The 17,142-nt window shown below is 36.0% G+C and overlaps 1 protein-coding gene across 2 annotated transcripts; it reads right to left on the reverse strand.

The window, feature by feature from the left end:
• LOC18783428 (zinc finger MYM-type protein 1) lies at positions 2,805-6,473 on the reverse strand. Of its 2 annotated transcripts, none has more exons than XR_002270641.1 (2): positions 6,251-6,473; positions 2,805-3,028 (listed from the first exon to the last, which is right to left on the reverse strand). XR_002270641.1 is itself a non-coding variant. In XM_020559125.1 (2 exons), the coding sequence occupies exons 1-2, from the start codon at positions 5,620-5,622 to the stop codon at positions 2,999-3,001; spliced, it is 2,367 nt and encodes a 788-aa protein (XP_020414714.1). In that variant the 5' UTR covers positions 5,623-5,782; the 3' UTR covers positions 2,805-2,998. The 2 variants fall into 2 exon arrangements, 1 of the variants encoding a protein (XP_020414714.1); XM_020559125.1 differs by lacking the exon at positions 6,251-6,473 and adding an exon at positions 3,286-5,782.

Genomic DNA, 17,142 nt, shown 5'->3' on the forward strand with positions numbered 1-17,142 from the left:
GTCACAACGTCATTGGAGATGTGGAGCCCACTTGCATTCTACTCAGCAACTTAACAAAGTTTTTAACGGCTTGGACCATTTTGATGTGTACTAGGTAACGTTAAGGACTATTAATGTAACAAAGAAAGATTAAGGACAAAAGATGATAATTTCGCTAACCTCAGAGACCATTTACGATAAAAAGCCAAACTAAAAGACATAACAGCAACTCCACATCCAAATCCCACTACTTGTGAAGAAAAAAAAGGCATTTCCCAATCTACGCCTATGTTCGGCCATGCCCACCTAAGCTTGGCCCAGTTGGTGAGCTTGGGCTTAGACATTTGAAATTTTAGTTAGGCCCCACCCAAACTGAAAAGGCAAAATTGAGTTGGTGAGTTGTGCTTGTGTGTTGAGTGGCCCAAAAACGAACCCTAGACGAGCTGACGGTTGGAGCTGGGTGGGCAACCAGGGAAATGCTTGATGTTGTGGGGAGGGTTGCTATGTAAATCCATCTACTAGTAGCATAAGAATTTCCTATTTGCAGGAGTATCTAAACTATAGTTTTTTTAATATTTAATGCATGTTTGAATTTCTAGATTATTATATTTTTTTTAATATAACTATTTTGGTTAAATGTTATATGATATAAAGTTATGGTTCTCTATCAGTATTGCCCCTGAAAAATATAAAAAAAGAAGCAATTTATTTTTCTAGCTTACAAGCCAATATTAGTATCAACAAGAACAATTAAAAGAAGGCTAAATTATTGAAATGCCCTCTGTAACTCAATTTCAATCTCAGTTTCCCCCTTGAAACTCTAAGGGCATGTTTATGTATCAGTAATAAATATGGGAGGAAAGGGAATGATTTCCATTCCTGACTTTTTCTGCGTTTACTTGCAATCAGGAATGAAAAAATAAGTGGGCCCCACCTCAAAATCCGTAATCACATTCCCTCAAAACTAAGTATCAGATCAACTAGGGGGAGTAGTCGATACGATTCCCATTCCTGTTTTCTCTTAATTAACTTCCAAAAATATCCTTACCACTTTACCATAATTCTAAAATTAATTTGGATTCTGATTCATGCAAATTAGTAAACAATAACAATGTGAATCAATCTCATTCCTTTACTAATTCCATATGTTTAGTAAACAACTTTATGGGAATGATTCTTCCCATACCGATTCAGTAGTTCCCTGATTCCTAAATTCTTTGATTCCTTACTTTCTCTATTACTGATACGTAAACATGCCCTAAGTGTCTCACTTTCCCCAATGAAACTCCATATATTGTCTCACTTTACCTAGATTCCATCCAGTCCTAATAGAAGTCGTCAAACTTGCACACGTGAGGCCCATGTGCAGTTTTTCTGGGTTCTTTTGTCCCTGGCAAAACGGAGCCATAGTCACTTGCTCTATTCTATGTGGCACCTCAAGAACCTCACTGATTCTGTGAACCGAAAGCCAGCCATTGTGATACACTTCTAGAAAAATGACCGACACACCATTGAGCATCAACACGTCTTGGGATCGAGTGATATTGTTGTTGTGGAATAATCAGTATAGAACCAAAATAATACAAAGAAACGAAATATATTTTATATAAATATAATTGAATCAATACAATAGTAATATAAATTGTGGAATACTGACTTGAATTATAGATAGAGTCCTGCAGAGTTGCAGTGTCCTTTAGAGGTCTGACAAAGTTAAATTCTGGTTTGAACGTATTGTCAATATATAGAGGTCTGACACCTCTTCATCCAACAGTTATGTTAACTGTTTATCTTATTCGAATTTCAGATTTTGGTTTTATCTGAAAAATGAATTTTTAATTAATAAGAATAAATTATTAATTAAATCAACAGAGCCCAAGATCAAGCCCAAACCATGATGAGGCCCAACTCTACCTCCACTAGACCCATACTCTATTTAGTATTTCTAAAGTGTTGGTGCTTATAAATCATGGAAGGAAACAACTCCCTTCCAATGTGGGACTAAATGCAAGTGTGTTTTCCTATACAAACTCTAACAATTGTTTGTAAACCCCATCAGATTAGTCCTCAACACTGCCCCATCATTGAAACTCACCAAATCACTCCACAAAAGCCTATAGGGCACCACATGGCGATGAAAGATGGAGGATTGCTCACTCAAGTTCCCAACTCGGTTCATCAAGACTTGATCAAATGGAGCAAACACAGTCATCATGGTCTGGTACTTGAAGAAAAACCCATGAAATTGCATTTCAAGAAGCGAAGCCATAATGGAGCACCCTTTCGACCTCAGCGCATTCCAAGAACTTGTCAATTCGGAAAATTATCAACGACCCATCATCGAAAATTGGGGAAACGATGATGGGGACGTTGTTGAGTGAGACTCTGGGGCCGTAGGCCAAAGTGGTGATGGAGAAAGAGCGGTCAGAGTGTAAAGTTGAGATCTTGACGCCGAAAGGCAGGGACTTGAGGGATCGCAGAGAGAAATGAAGGGGGATGATGTGGAATTGCAGGAGGTTCAGTGGTGGCTGACCTGAGTGAGAGAAGGCGGTGTCGGCGGGGGCTAAGATGGTAAGAGAAGGAGACTAGGAGAGGAGGGTTTGAGAGGCGAGGTCGAGGGTTAGAGCCATGGAGGTGTAGCCGAAATCTAAGAGGATTTCTACGGTGTTTTGGGTGGGGAGCAGAGCCGGTCCTGGGTTTTCTAAGGCCCAGGGCAAATTTTCTCAAGTGTGCCCCTTTATACAAATTAAACAAAAATAAAAAATAAAAAATATCAACTAATTAATTTTATTAAAATTATAAGAATTTACAAAAGATAAGGAAGAATACTTTGGGGCCTCATTAAAACCTTGTTTAGGGAAAACCCAATGGGACAAAACCCCAAACGAAGGAAAAAGAGTACCCCGGATTGTAAACATTGCATCAAAAAACGAAAACTACATATTTGAGTCTACATGCTTCCTCCCGAATCTCCATAAGCATTTCTTGATTTGATCAATCTTCTTTTCATCCTCCACAATTAATCGAAGCAAAGAATCATCACATGTACCTACAAAATAAAAATAGCAATGAAATCTAAACCACAAAACATCATTTAAAATGTCTTCTTGTTGCACTTTTAGATGCAAAATCATCAATTATACTATCATATTTAATGTTTTCTAACATATCCTTTTCAATGCATAATATCGCTAATCCATTTAGCCTATCTTGAGTCATGGTGGTCCGCAAATAAGATTTCAATAATTTTAATTTAGAAAAACTTCTTTCAGCAGATGCCACAGTCACAGGTAGAGTCAATAATACCCTATAAGCAACCATTACATTAGGAAACATATCCACACTCTTTACAAACTCAAGAATTTTAATGGATGTCCATGGTTTATCTGTTTCATATGCTTCTTTTGGTAACATCACTTGCAACACCTGTAATTCTGAAAATAAGTCTCTTGCATCAACATCAGAAACATCACCATGTTTTAAAGCATTTTCAAGACTCACACAAAAACTTTTCAATTCATTATCATCAAACGAAGTCAACTTTGCAGCATCAAATAAGAACCCAAAAATAGATTCAAAACAATGCAATTGTTCAAACCTACTCTTCAATTCACCAAGAGCAATATCCACTATAACAAGAAAATAATCAGTTCTAAATGATTCTTCAGCTGATTGTTGTTCTCTATCACTATTGGAAACCTCATCAAAATGCCTTTTTCTACAAACTTGACGTTTTTTTGGAAATATAGGCTCAATTCCCATATCAAGGGAAATTTCTTTAGCATCAATCATGGCAGAAACAAACCCATTTATTCTATAGTTTTCAAAAAATAAAACAAGTCCTTCTAATTGTCTTACAGCAGCATCAAGACGCATGTCTTCAGATTGTAACTTTTTACTAACTAAGTTAATCTTATGCAAAATGTCATGCCAAATAACCAAACTTAATATAAATTCAAAACTTGAAAGCTCTCCTGATGCTAAACTTTGAGCATCCCTACTCAATTTGGCATCTTCACTAATTTCTGTTAATTTAAATAAAGCTTCTCTGATTTGGGAAGCTTGAGATTTTATTGCTTTGACACTTTCAATATGACTTTCCCAACGTGTAGTTGACAATGATTTCAAAGTTAAACCATCTATGTAATCAAGTAACACATTCCATCGCTTTGTTGAATTACAGAATACCGTATATATGCATTGACATGCTCCAAAAAAAGATTTTGCTTTAACACATGAGTTGGCCATATTACAAACTATTAAGTTGAGACAATGAGAACCACATGGCATGTAAAATGCTCTAGGATTTATATCAAGTAATCTTTTTTGTACACCTAGATTTTTTCCTTTCATATTAGAGCCATTATCATAACCTTGTCCCCTCACATCATCAATATTAAGTGTAAGGGACTCAATTACATTTTGTAATTCATTAAAAATTCCTAATCCAGATGTATCTTCCACATTCAGAAACTCTAAAAAGTACTCTTCTATATTTATTGGAGTACTTGAAACATCTACACACCTCAATATTAAAGTCATTTGCTCTTTGTGACTTGCATCAGGAGTACAATCAAGAATGACTGAAAAATATTTAGCTGTTTTTATTTTTTGAATGATTGCATGTTTAACATTTGATGCTAGAATAGCTATCAACTCATTTTGAATTTTATGGCTAAGATAATGATAATGAATCTTCTTATCTTGAATGAGCCGAAAATGATGTTGCATTACTGGATCAAACTCTGCAATCATTTCAAGTAGGCCTAAAAAGTTACCATTACCATCTTCATAAATTTTTTCATTTGTTCCACGAAAAGCCAAATTATGTATAGCAAGACATTTCACAACAGCGATGATTCTGACAATAACATTTTTCCAGTGTAGTGTATCTTTCTTGATTAGCTCTTGTAATTCTGTATCAATTGTTTGATTTGTTTTCAATCTGATTTGCAATTCAACACAAGACCTCAAGTTAGTGAGGTGTTCAATACTGCTTTCATGTTGTTTAAGCTTCTCACCAAGATGTTTCCAATCTCTAATTCCTTCACTAGTTAACTGACTTCTAGAATTCATTGTTTTAAACAACTTACAACAGAAACAAAACACTTTATCCAACTCCTTTGAGTACACTAGCCATTTTCGATCCTTAGTTTCCCCATTTGGTAACGTACGAAGATAATAATTTGAAGAAAAATGTCTCTTGTGTTCGTCCATGGGGAATTTGAGATTAGTTTCTCTTAGGGGACCTTTTTCTACAAGTAAATCTCTCATTTTTGCATCAAGATTATCCCAAACTCGTGGATCATAAATGTTCAAATCAAATCTTGTTTCGGGACATTCATTTTCATGGCAAGGTTCATCAATATTTTCATTTTCATCTAGGAAAGGTTCATCACTATTTCCATTTTCATCTAGATCACCAATTTCTTCATTCACATCATTCTCATTTTCTACTAATTCTTCCAATTGAATTGGTTGTTCATATTCATTTGGTAAATCTTCTTCAAAATTTTCAAGTGAAGCATTGGTTTGTTTAACAAAATATTTATTCAAAGATCCTCTTAAACTTTGAGCAATTTCTTCTTCTTTTTTCTTTCTTTGTCTCTTGAGATTTCCGGAAAGTTGTTTCTTAGGAAACATTTTTTAATTTTCAGAATAAACACAACACAATAAAAAAAAACAATAAAACTAATTAACAAAGAACAATAAAACCTGGATTTTGAGCATATTTTCTTCCACTTGAAACTTCCAATTATAAAGAAAAAGAATCCCAGCCAAGTTTTCTGTTGAATCAAATAATAAATAAGAAAAAGTTAACAATTATAAAGAAAAGAATTTGGAAGGTGTATATTTTACTATTAATTTCCTGTCAGTCAGGCATTTTCTTTTTACTGCCGTCTTTCTAATAAACATAGCACAAGAAATTCTGAGAATTCTGCCACCTAAACATGCATCCTATGTGATATTAGGTTCAAGCAATGGCTAGACAAAGTTGCTTTTGTAAACATTCGAGAGAGTGTGGCTTATGGATTCTGGTGTGTGAGTTTCAGTACTCTTTATCGTTCTACACAGGTTTGGCTCTTTTTTAGTTAACTGAAAAAGCATTAGAAAACACATGAAAAAGCACAAACAGCAATTTTTCAACACTTGATCATTATTACCAAATGATTTTTTATTTATCCTATTAAACCACAATTCTACACAAAACAACTACAAGAGTCGAGTACAAAAAGATTCTATATGTATCTTTAAAAAAAAAAAAAATTACCTTCAAAGAAAGGCACTGGTCTAACTGGTGGATGATTTATTTTCCAACTCTGTTGGAGAAGAAGAGGAGAATCACCGGAAAAAAAAACAATTGCTTGCGTTGCTTTGCTTGTGTTATGAACTGAGAAGGTTGAACTGAGAAAGTCGAAGGGTCTTTCCTTCTTTTTGTGGCTAATAAGAGTCTGTTTTGATTCCCCATATTTGTTGCTTTGTTTTATATTATATTTTATAATTAATTAATAATGAACTTCCTTAGTTAATACGTTTCTTTTAGAGATTGAGTATAAAGACTGATTGGATTGATTGCCTTCCCTTTTCACTGACAAGTACAGGCAGCAACTCCTTTTATTTTAATTTTTTTTTAATACAAATATATACATAAGCTTAAAAAAAAAATTTGGGCCCCCTCAGCTGTGGGCCCCGGGCTGTAGCCCTGGTGGCCCTAGCCCAAGGCCGGCTCTGGTGGGGAGGGCAGAGGAGAGAGAGAGAGAGAGAATTGAGAGGATGATGAGAAAGAGAAGGAGTTGGGCTGCCACCATTGTTGGAGGTTGTTCTTCGTTTCTTGGAGTTTGGAGAGGGGTTTGGTTTTGCAAATGAGTCTGGGTGTAGTTGCAGATTCAGAGAGTATCTGAATTTGTAAGGGAAGGTTGTTTTTGGCGGGTTAAGATTTGACAACTTCTGTTAGGGGTGGGCATCGGAAAACCGGAGCACCAAATCGAATTAGTGAAAAAAAATCAAAAAAAAAAAACCGATTGACCAAAAAAGTCAACAAACCGGACCAAACCAGTTTCGGTTCCAATTTTACACAGCACCACACCACATCGGACTAGACCGAACCGGACCGGTCATATATATATATATATTACAAAATTTTAAAATCTACTGCCATATTTTAAATTTTATAATCACTATTTTTCCGAGTTCAACTTCAAAAAATTTCTAAATGTATGAATTGGATTATTTGTCAATTTTTAAGCCAAAAAAATAAAAAAAACCAATTGGATTATTTGTTAATTTTTAAGCCAAAAAAATAAGTTTTTTTATTTTTATTTTTATTATTTTTATTTTTATTTTTATTTTTGAAAAAAAATTAAATTAATAATAAATTAATAATCCGGTTCAAAACCGGAACCAGTCAGAACAGGACCGAAATCGGTCAGAACCGAACTGGTCGATTTTTGAAATTTTTTTGCCTAAATCAGACCAAACTGGATCGGTTAAATAGTATCGGTTCCGATTCCGGTTTGAGGTGAGAACCGGACCACACCCACCCCTAACTTTTGTTAGGGCTGGATGGAATCTAGGCGAAGTGAGACAACATATGGAGTTTCATAGAGGAAAGTAAGAAAGAGTTTCGGGAGGGAATTTGAGACTGAAATTGAGTTACATGAGGCATTTCAATAATTTAGCCTTAAAAGAACGATAGGTTTTGTTGACATAAATTCCAACTTTTTTTTTATTCTATGAAAACATAGTTATATATATCTTCCTAACAACCTCCACCTCCACCTCCACAACCTCCGCCTCCACTGCCTCTGCCTCCGTATCTTTTCTTGCTTGATCCTTCATCATCACCACAAGCAAATATGACCATTGATATAAGTGAGAGAGACAAAAGAATCATGCAGAGCAAAAATATCCCCCCCGAGTTGTCTTGCATGATGCCTAGTTCCTCTGCATGGCCACCACCTAGAACAACATATGTTCCTCTGGCCATTTTTGCGATGAGTTACAATATTAGCTAGCTGTTCGTTAGTCCAAGCACATATATATTTATAATGTAATGTCAGCAAATGCCGTGTGCAATTCCAAGTCTTATGTTGACAATTCTAGCTGATGTTGAAAGGCTTGAAGAGACAAACAGGAACTTGCGAAAATTTTCAAAGAGAAAGGGATAGCTAGCTAGATTGAGATCTACAGGCAATAATTGCTGCAAGCCTTATGTTTTGCCTCGGGAAAATGCTAAGAAGATCAGATCCTTAATTGTGTACAAGAAAAATACTTGCGTCCACTCCAGATTCTATCTCCACCCCATTGACATTGACCAATGATATTTTTGTACATGTCTTTTCTTTTAAATTTTTGGGTTTTTATCACAATGGTCCCTAATGTTGGCGAAATTATCACATTTGATCCTTTATGTTTTTTTTTTTTTTTGACATTATTGGTCATTTATGTTACACCTCACACATCAATTTGGTTATGCTATTAGATTCCGTCAAAAATTTTGAGAAAAATTAGGTATTAGATATAACTATCCTTATTAATTAGTATTTGAGACAGACAGTATTTCTATTTGGGTTTTAATACTTAGGAATTGAATTTTATTTTGAATTTGACTAAGAGCATCTCCACCCATAAGGGCTAAGTCTAGGGCAAGGGCAAGCAAGGGCTGCCACTATTCACATGAATAGTGTCAGCCTTGCCATTTGTGGTTCCACCTATGAGGGCTAAGTCTAAGGCAATTACTATTTACTTAAATTTATTTTTTATTTTTTTATACTTAAACCATTGATTTTGATCAGCTTTTCGGATAAGATTTTCGATTCCCAAGCGTTAATATTTATCGTAAAATTATCACCTAAAAATCAAGATAACATTTTCGGATAAAATTTTAAAATTAAATTTGGTGTGGAAAGTGAATAATATTGGTAGGTATGTATAGAAAAATTTTCCTGATTTTTTTGATTTTTTTTTCAATTTTTTTTAGCCAAAAATTGGACAACCGTTGGATTGTGCAAGATTTTTTTATCGGAGGCTCCAGGAGAAGCCACGTGGCTTGTAACCATTGGGCAATGTGCGCTGGTGGGTCCAACAATAAAAAAATATTTGAAAATAGCTGCTGACGTCAGCAGCCCTCGGGCAACAGCCCAATTAATTTCTGCCTGTGGACTTGCCGGGCTGGTGGGTCCCATGCCTTGCTTGGGCTAGATTTTATGTGCTGGAGCCGCATTGGGCTTGCCATGGGGGCCTTTTGCCCAGTTTGATAGCAGCGCTGGAGCTGCTCTAAAGATGAGGCCAAATTCTTGAAGTCCTTCTGTGGTACATCAGTTGTACTGGTACAGCCACTCACATGGGGGTGTTTTTAAAACAAGGGAAAACGGTTGTGTTGGTTAACAGGTTAAAAGCAAGGGGAAAAATTGACGCCCCTCCTTCACGGTACTCCTTCCCCTTCTTCTTCTTCCTAATACCTCACCTACCCTTCTTTCTAGTTCATTTTCTTTCTGTTTGGCTCAATTCTAACATAGTATCATGACTGATTTCTCTTATTCACATGCTTAAATCTTGAGAACCTCTTCTTAGAAATTCCAAATTTATTTGATTTCTTCTATTTCCCCAAATCTGATTCACCTTTGATTCATTAAACTTCAACTATTATTTATTATGGCTTGTACTAAACCTCTAATTGCGGCCCTTCTACTAAATCCAAATGGAGCAGATGTACACAAAGTTGCAGTCATGAACTGATGAAACTTCCTTCTCCTGCGAAATATGTGAAAAATGCAGAAGCTGGGATGGGTTTGATTGATTTTTGGGTTTAATTGATTTTTCATGTTCGGGTTTGATGAAGCTGTGTTTGATTCTTGATGTCTTGGTTTGATTGATTTTTGATGTTTGTGTTTCTTTTAGACGGGAAGAGAGAGAGAGAGAGAGAGAGAGAGAGAGAGAGAGAGAGAGAGAGCTGAGGGAATGGGGGAGAAGGAGAGGTGTCGGGAAGGGAAGGAGGGGATGGGTTAGCTATTTTTGCATTTTTGCATCATGGTACGTGTAATTGCATGGTCTTTTTACAATTATCCAATTATTATCAGTAATACATGTAAGTTCATAGTATGTCTTGAAATTTTATATGCAATTATTTACAATGGATGTGCAATTGCACAACAATTCTAAGACATGCATTAACAACTGAAACATCGACAAAGGCGTAGTCTCTTTGAAATTCCTTCCACTATTTGGAAATTGCATGGTTGTCAATACAAATGCTAACGACACAAATTACGTTCAATTACACATTACTCATATCGCAATTGAATTTGTAACTTACATCCTAAAGTCGATAAGTATAAGAAATTGCTATTACACTTCATAACTGAGACCCTAAAGCCTAATAAGCATATAATTTAAATTAATAAAAAAACCCCTTAAATATCAACATACCATCCATAAGTATCACTAATAATCCTATCGCTCAAAATAAGTGACCGATTAATTGGTTCTCCATTTTTCTTGGCAAAAAAAACTGGTTCTCTTTTTTAATTGTTATGTATACTATATACTCATTAAAATATTATATTTGACTAAAAGAAATTAAAATATTATATAATAATATATAGATACCCTTAGAAAAGAATAATTAGACTATCTATATTATATTTAGACCAAAAAAATAAAATGAATATAACTAATGTAGGGTTTAACATTGCAATTGAGAGCCATACTGTAAATCTAAGCTATTTACTCGAGACCTAAATCCAATTTCTTCACCTCACAGAGGTAAGGCCACGGATTAAAATATCAACCATGCAAATAATATCGGGCCTCCAATTTACGGATATTTCAGGAGATATATTGTTATCGTTTTAGGTATTGGAAAAAAAAAAAAAAAAAAAGAAGACAGATATAGGCATTGAAACACATAATTTTGGTATAAAACTTTCATAAATGTTATGTACATTATCAATGAATGTATTGAACAAATAAAACTCAAAATTTACTAATAATAAGATATACATATGATGAAATATAAGTGGTATGTAATGCGTGTTAATGAAAAATTTGAAAATAAAATGTTGATTAGAATGGATAAACCATACATAAATCCATAGTTTGTTTTAACATTGGATTACAATTTAGATAAGTGTCCATCTACATAAATGAAGAGCTCCAATGAGGTTCAAACAATGAGGAACAACCATCTAGATTCATACAATAGTCATACCAAGTCACGTAACCCAAGCAGTTTGTAAGCCATGTTTGAACATGGTGCACATAGGTCTCTCTTGAGCTCCCTACTATCTTCCCATATATGAGATAATTAAGATTAACCCAACTAGTAGGAAAGGGCGGCTCTGAAATAGTGCAAGTGGCGGCAATGCACAGGGCCCCTGATTTTTGAGGACCCCTTAAATTTTTTTATTTTACATAATTTATATTAATATTATAACAACTGTATATGTAATAACCCAAACCTAAATTAATATTTAATTATTAATTTATTAAGAAGAAAAGACAATTTTGCCCTTTGAATAATTTATTAAAGAAAAGTTGACTTTTTGACCGAGAAGGAATTTGACACTTCCACACACACACCGTTGCGTAGAGCACGACGAAACGAGTTCGTAGACACTAAGTGGGCTCAAATAGGAGCTTTAACGAAGAAAATACGGTTAAAATACTCTGAGGGGCAAAACAGTAATTTAAAAAAATCAGATTTTAAAACCTCATTGTCTCTCTTCTCCCTCAGTCTCTCTCTCTCTCTCCCTCCCCGAGCGCTCTCTCCCTCACTGCGACAAAACACCCCCTGATCGGATTTTGCGGTGCCGTCGCCACCACCGACCACCGTTCACGTCGGGATCAGGCCCGATCGAACCGCCGTCGAGCCCCCGTCCTTTCCCGACCAGCCCCACCCCTGGAACCGCCGGATTCCGTCGGAAAAAGCTCAGAATCGTGCCGGTTTTGACAGAAACTTCGCCGGCTGCGTTCGTCGTCGTCCGGCCACCATTTCCGACGATCTAGGTATGGATTCTGAACCTCTCGAGCTGTTCTAGCTGCCTGTTAGGTAGGATTCAATCGATTCTTAGCGTAGGTAGTTCGATTTGCGAATTGAAATTCGGTCAGTTTTGAAATCTCTATTCCGGTCACTTCCAGTCAGTTTTTGGGGTAGGTCCAAGAACAAAAGCAGCTCCAAATAGGGTGTTATACTTAGGGTAGGAGTTTGGAGTTGTGGTTTTGAGATTTTCTGGCGATACGTAATCGCTTTGGGCACCCAGCGCGTGTGGCAGCGCGTGGGAGAGTGTAGTGAAGTTGCACTGTGTCTCGATGAGATCCTTAGGTTGTCACGAGAGTGTAGGAATTTGCGAATCTCAATTTGGATACCGTTTGAGCCTCGAACGGATTGTTGCATATTGTGCGATTTCCTGGTTCAATATTGTTGAGCTATTGGATCTTAATCTTTTTCAAATATGTTACTCTAGGCAATTTCAGAATCGTTTAGGATTTGACGGATCTTGAATCAGAGTCCCAGATACTCCGAAATCGCGAACCTTAGGGCTAGGGTTTAGAAATCGTGCGATTGTACGATCGAGACCAAACCCTCGGGACATGTGTTCTAGGTATATTGGAACTTCTAGAGGCTTCCGGATCATAATTGCGAGGTCATGGACCCACGGGGTCCCGGGTTGACTTTTTGGGACTTTAGCCTTTTTTTGAGTCTGAAGATACTGCTAAACTCTTCTATGTGGAAGGAAAGCTTTTTTTGGGCATAGGAACAACTTTAATTTGACGCACGTACTTCTAAGGGCCGGGGTCAGGATTTTTAAATTAATACTATATTGCGTATTGTATTAATAGAATATTATGGTAATTGAATCAGGCACCAGGGCACCAGTTGACCCGCAGGAGGGACCTTCAAGAGGTCCAGCGAGCACGAACCATCTGTGAGTGGACTCTTTGTTTTTATAAATGAATTTAAGCAGTTTAGTTACAGTATTTGATCTTGAATAAGTTTTATTCAAATATTAGCGTTTTATAAGCTGTTATATGCTTTTAAATATTTTGTTTTGCATGTTGTCGAGTGAAATCTCATTTAAAGGATATATGAAAAGAAATTCTAGTTAATTATCAGATAAATGGCAGCAGAGTTTTAGAGTTTACAGAAATTCAGTTATTCAGCATATTTTCTTTAGAAACTTTATATTTTCTTAAACCACCTTGTACCCAGATATACAAATGTTTCCTTCAAATCAAATGTTGCCTTCCGATTTTATTGGTAGCCTTCGGTTTAGTCAACATGCTTGACAGTTGCCCCACGAGTTCTATGGTACCTGAACTCGTGTGGAGTGAGTAATGCGGATCAGGCTGACTACGGTCCCCTGAATCCTACTAGTTGCGGCTCGAACTGACCTTGTGTCATTGAGACCTGCGAGTACGTGTCACCCATGGTGATGCAAGGAATTGACGGATATAAGGAATTGACGGAAATAAGGGGTACACCTAGGTGGTAGTTTTACACTGTTTTCAATGCCCTAGGAAATTAATGTTGGCCATGAATATGATTGGCATATATATATGTATAATTATATGAGTGTATTGATTTCAGTACGAATATAATAAAGAGACTAATTTAGTTTGTATAACTGTTTTTACAGTGGGGTTAGTATGTTCTTATGTATTTTTCTAAACTTGTTTGTTTTGGGTCCACTCACCCTTTTTACTGTTTTGCGCCCCCAGGCAGTAGGCGTGCACAGGGATCCACCATCGGGTCGTTTTCCACCTTCCGCGCTTTCCTTTTTGATGTAGGATTTTTGTTTTGTAAAAGGATTGACTTCTTTGTAAATTCTTAGTAGTCGCTCTGATAATTAGCCCTAGACTTAGAATTTAACTGTTGGAATGTATATATACGTATGCTGGCAGTTGGTTATGTATATATGCTTGTTTGGCAAATGTAAATGTTTTGGTATTGATCCAATTTACAAGGGAGACTCTACTGATTTTTCGGCAGAAATCAATCTTGTTATTTTATCGTGCTTTGTAGGGAAGGACAAGTAGGTCATTAGTGCCCGACATCCGCCAGGTGTCGGACAAGCACAGGGTCCGGCTCGGATTCCAAAACAGAATTTGGGTCGGGTCTTGTTAGTATATATACTCCAACGTGCAACAAATTGACACAAAAATTTATTTAGTAGAGTTGGTTTCTAGTGTATATCCCTTGGTACAAGGCTTACGTGAAAAATTTTAAGAACAAAATTTTAAATAGTTTTAAAAAAGAAGTACGTGAAAAATATAAGGGGAAAGATCCAATTAAATTAACAATAGTATATATCACACCCATACGCTTTTTCTTTAAAAAATAATAATAATAATTTCTTCGACTCAAAACAAAACAAAACAACATAAAAAATAAAAAAATCATGTCTTCTTCTTTCTCATGAACTCTTATTTTTTTTTTACCTAACATACAAACATTTAACTTTATCAAATGAATGCAACATACTCAACGAACGCAACCCTTGCGTTCGCGTGAAAAAATAGTGCGTTTGTTTGAAAAACAAAGTTAGTGAGGTCTATTTTCCTGGGGAACGGGCAACTTTACTCAACGAACACACTCCTTACGTTCGCATGAATAAATATCCCGTTTGTTTGAAAAAGTAAGTTCATTTAGCCTATTTTTCTAGGGAACAGACAACTTTACTCAACGAATGCAACCCCAACGTTCGCGTGAACAAATAGCCTGTTTGTTTGAAAAAGTAAGTTAGTTGGGCCCATTTTTCCGGGGAATGGGCAACTTTACTCAACAAACGCAACCTTTGCGTTTACGTGAACAAATAGCCTATTTGTTTGAAAAATTAAGTTAGTTTGACCTATTTTTCCGGGGAACGGGCAACTTTACTTAACAAACGCAACCCCTGCGTTCGTGTGAACAAATAACTTGTTTGTTTGAAAAAGTAAGTTAGTTGAGCCAATTTTTCAGGAGAACGAGCAACTTTACTTAACAAACGCAACCCCTGTATTTACATGAACAAATAGCCTGTTTGTTTAAAAAAGTAAGTTAGTTTGGCCATTTTTCCGGGGAATGGCGAACTTTACTCAACGAACGCAACCCCTGCATTCGCATGAACAAATAGCCTATTTTCTTGAAAAAGTAAGTTAGTTGGACCCATTTTTCCAGGGAACGGACAACTTTACTCAACGAACGCAATCCATTGCATTCGCGTGAACAAATAGCCCGTTTGTTTGAAAAAGTAAGTTAGTTGGGCCCATTTTTCCGGGGAACGAGCAACTTTACTCAACGAACGCAACCCCTGCGTTTATGTGAACAAATAGCCCGTTTGTTTGAAAAAGTAAACAAATAGCCCGTTTGTTTGAAAAAGTAAGTTAGTTTGGCCCATTTTTCAAGTGAACGGGCAACTTTACTCAATGAACGCAACCCCTGTGTTAGCATGAAAAAATAGACTGTTTGTTTGAAAAAGTAAGTTAATTGGGCCCATTTTTCAGGTGAACGGACAACTTTACTCAACGAACGCAACCCATTGCGTTCGCGTGAACAAATAGCCTATTTGTTTGAAAAAGTAAGTTAGTTGGGCCCATTTTTCAAGAGAACGAACAACTTTGCTCAACGAACGCAACTCATTGCGTTCGCGTCAACCAATAGCCTGTTTGTTTGAAAAAGTAAGTTAGTTAGGCCAATTTTTCCGAAGAACGAGCAACTTTACTCAACGAACGCAACCCCTGCGTTTACGTGAACAAATAGCCCAATTTGTTTGAAAAAGTAAGTTAGTTTGGCCAATTTTTCTGGGGAACGGGCAACTTTACTCAACGAACGCAACCCCTACATTTACCTGAACAAATAGCCCGTTTGTTTGAAAAAGTAAGTTAGTTTGGCCCATTTTTTCGAAGAACGAGCAACTTTACTCAACAAACGCAACTCCTGCGTTTACGTGAACAAATAGCCCGTTTGTTTTAAAAAGTAAGTTAGTTGGGCTTATTTTTCCGGAGAATGGACAACTTTACTGAACGAACGCAACCCATTGCGTTCGCGTGAACAAATAGCCTGTTTGTTTAAAAAAGTAAGTTAGTTGGGCCAATTTTTCTGAGGAACGGGAAACTTTACTCAACGAACGCAACCCTTGCATCCGCGTGAACAAATAGCCCGTTTGTTTGATAAAGTAAGTTAGTTGGGTCTATTTTTTCGGGGAACGGGTAACTTTACTCAACGAACACAACTCCTGCATTTGCGTGAACACATAACCCGTTTGTTAGAAAAAGTAAGTTAGTTGAGCCCATTTTTCCAGGAATGAGAATCTTTAATCAATGAACGCAACCCTTGGGTGCAAGTTCAAGGATTAAATCAACAATTTAGCCATGTTTAATGGTTTTTGGGCATATATCGCATATTTGATAGCACATGTGTGCAATTCTCAATAAATAATATGCATTTGCATATACCTGTATGCAATTTTGTAGCATCTATGTGCAATTCTTATTTTACAATATGCAATTGCATATATAGTATGCAATTTCGTAACGTCTGTTTGCAATTCTTAATTTACAATATGCAATTGGATTCCGCCCTTCTTTTGGTCTTTAACTTTGTCGTTTTTACTAGAAGGCTCATCGGCTCACACTCTTATAATGTATGTAAAAATCACCAAATTTCTTCTTTTTGGCTAGAGGGCCTCTTTTTTGTGTGTGTTCATTTGCAATGACAATACAGATAATCTACTACTACCTAAAAGCTATAGAAAATTAAATGTCATATCATCTATTTTCTCTAACCAAGACTACATATCACATAAATAAGAAATAAGATCTCAAAAAAGAAACATAAACAAAGAAAACACTTTACCTAAAATATTTTGTAATACGTTTAGCCCAATTTTAACTTGTAGAGTACACAAATGTTAGCCCCTAACTATGATAATTGTTATCAATAAATACAAAGATGAATTTAAATTAGTTCTTGCATTTGTTTTAAATTCTTTTCAATATGGTCAACTATGATAATTGATTTATTTTTGTAAAGGTTATCAATGAATACAATACAACATATGTTACCAAATTATTGAAAAAAAGAACTTTTAAGATCAATTAAAAGTGAATAGAAAGAAAAGTATAAATAAAAGGTATACAAAGGTATCCTTTTAAAAGTTAATATTTTCATTCTACACAACTCAA

Source organism: Prunus persica, chromosome G3, assembly GCF_000346465.2.
Source record: "Prunus persica cultivar Lovell chromosome G3, Prunus_persica_NCBIv2, whole genome shotgun sequence".
Taxonomy (NCBI): domain Eukaryota; kingdom Viridiplantae; phylum Streptophyta; class Magnoliopsida; order Rosales; family Rosaceae; genus Prunus; species Prunus persica.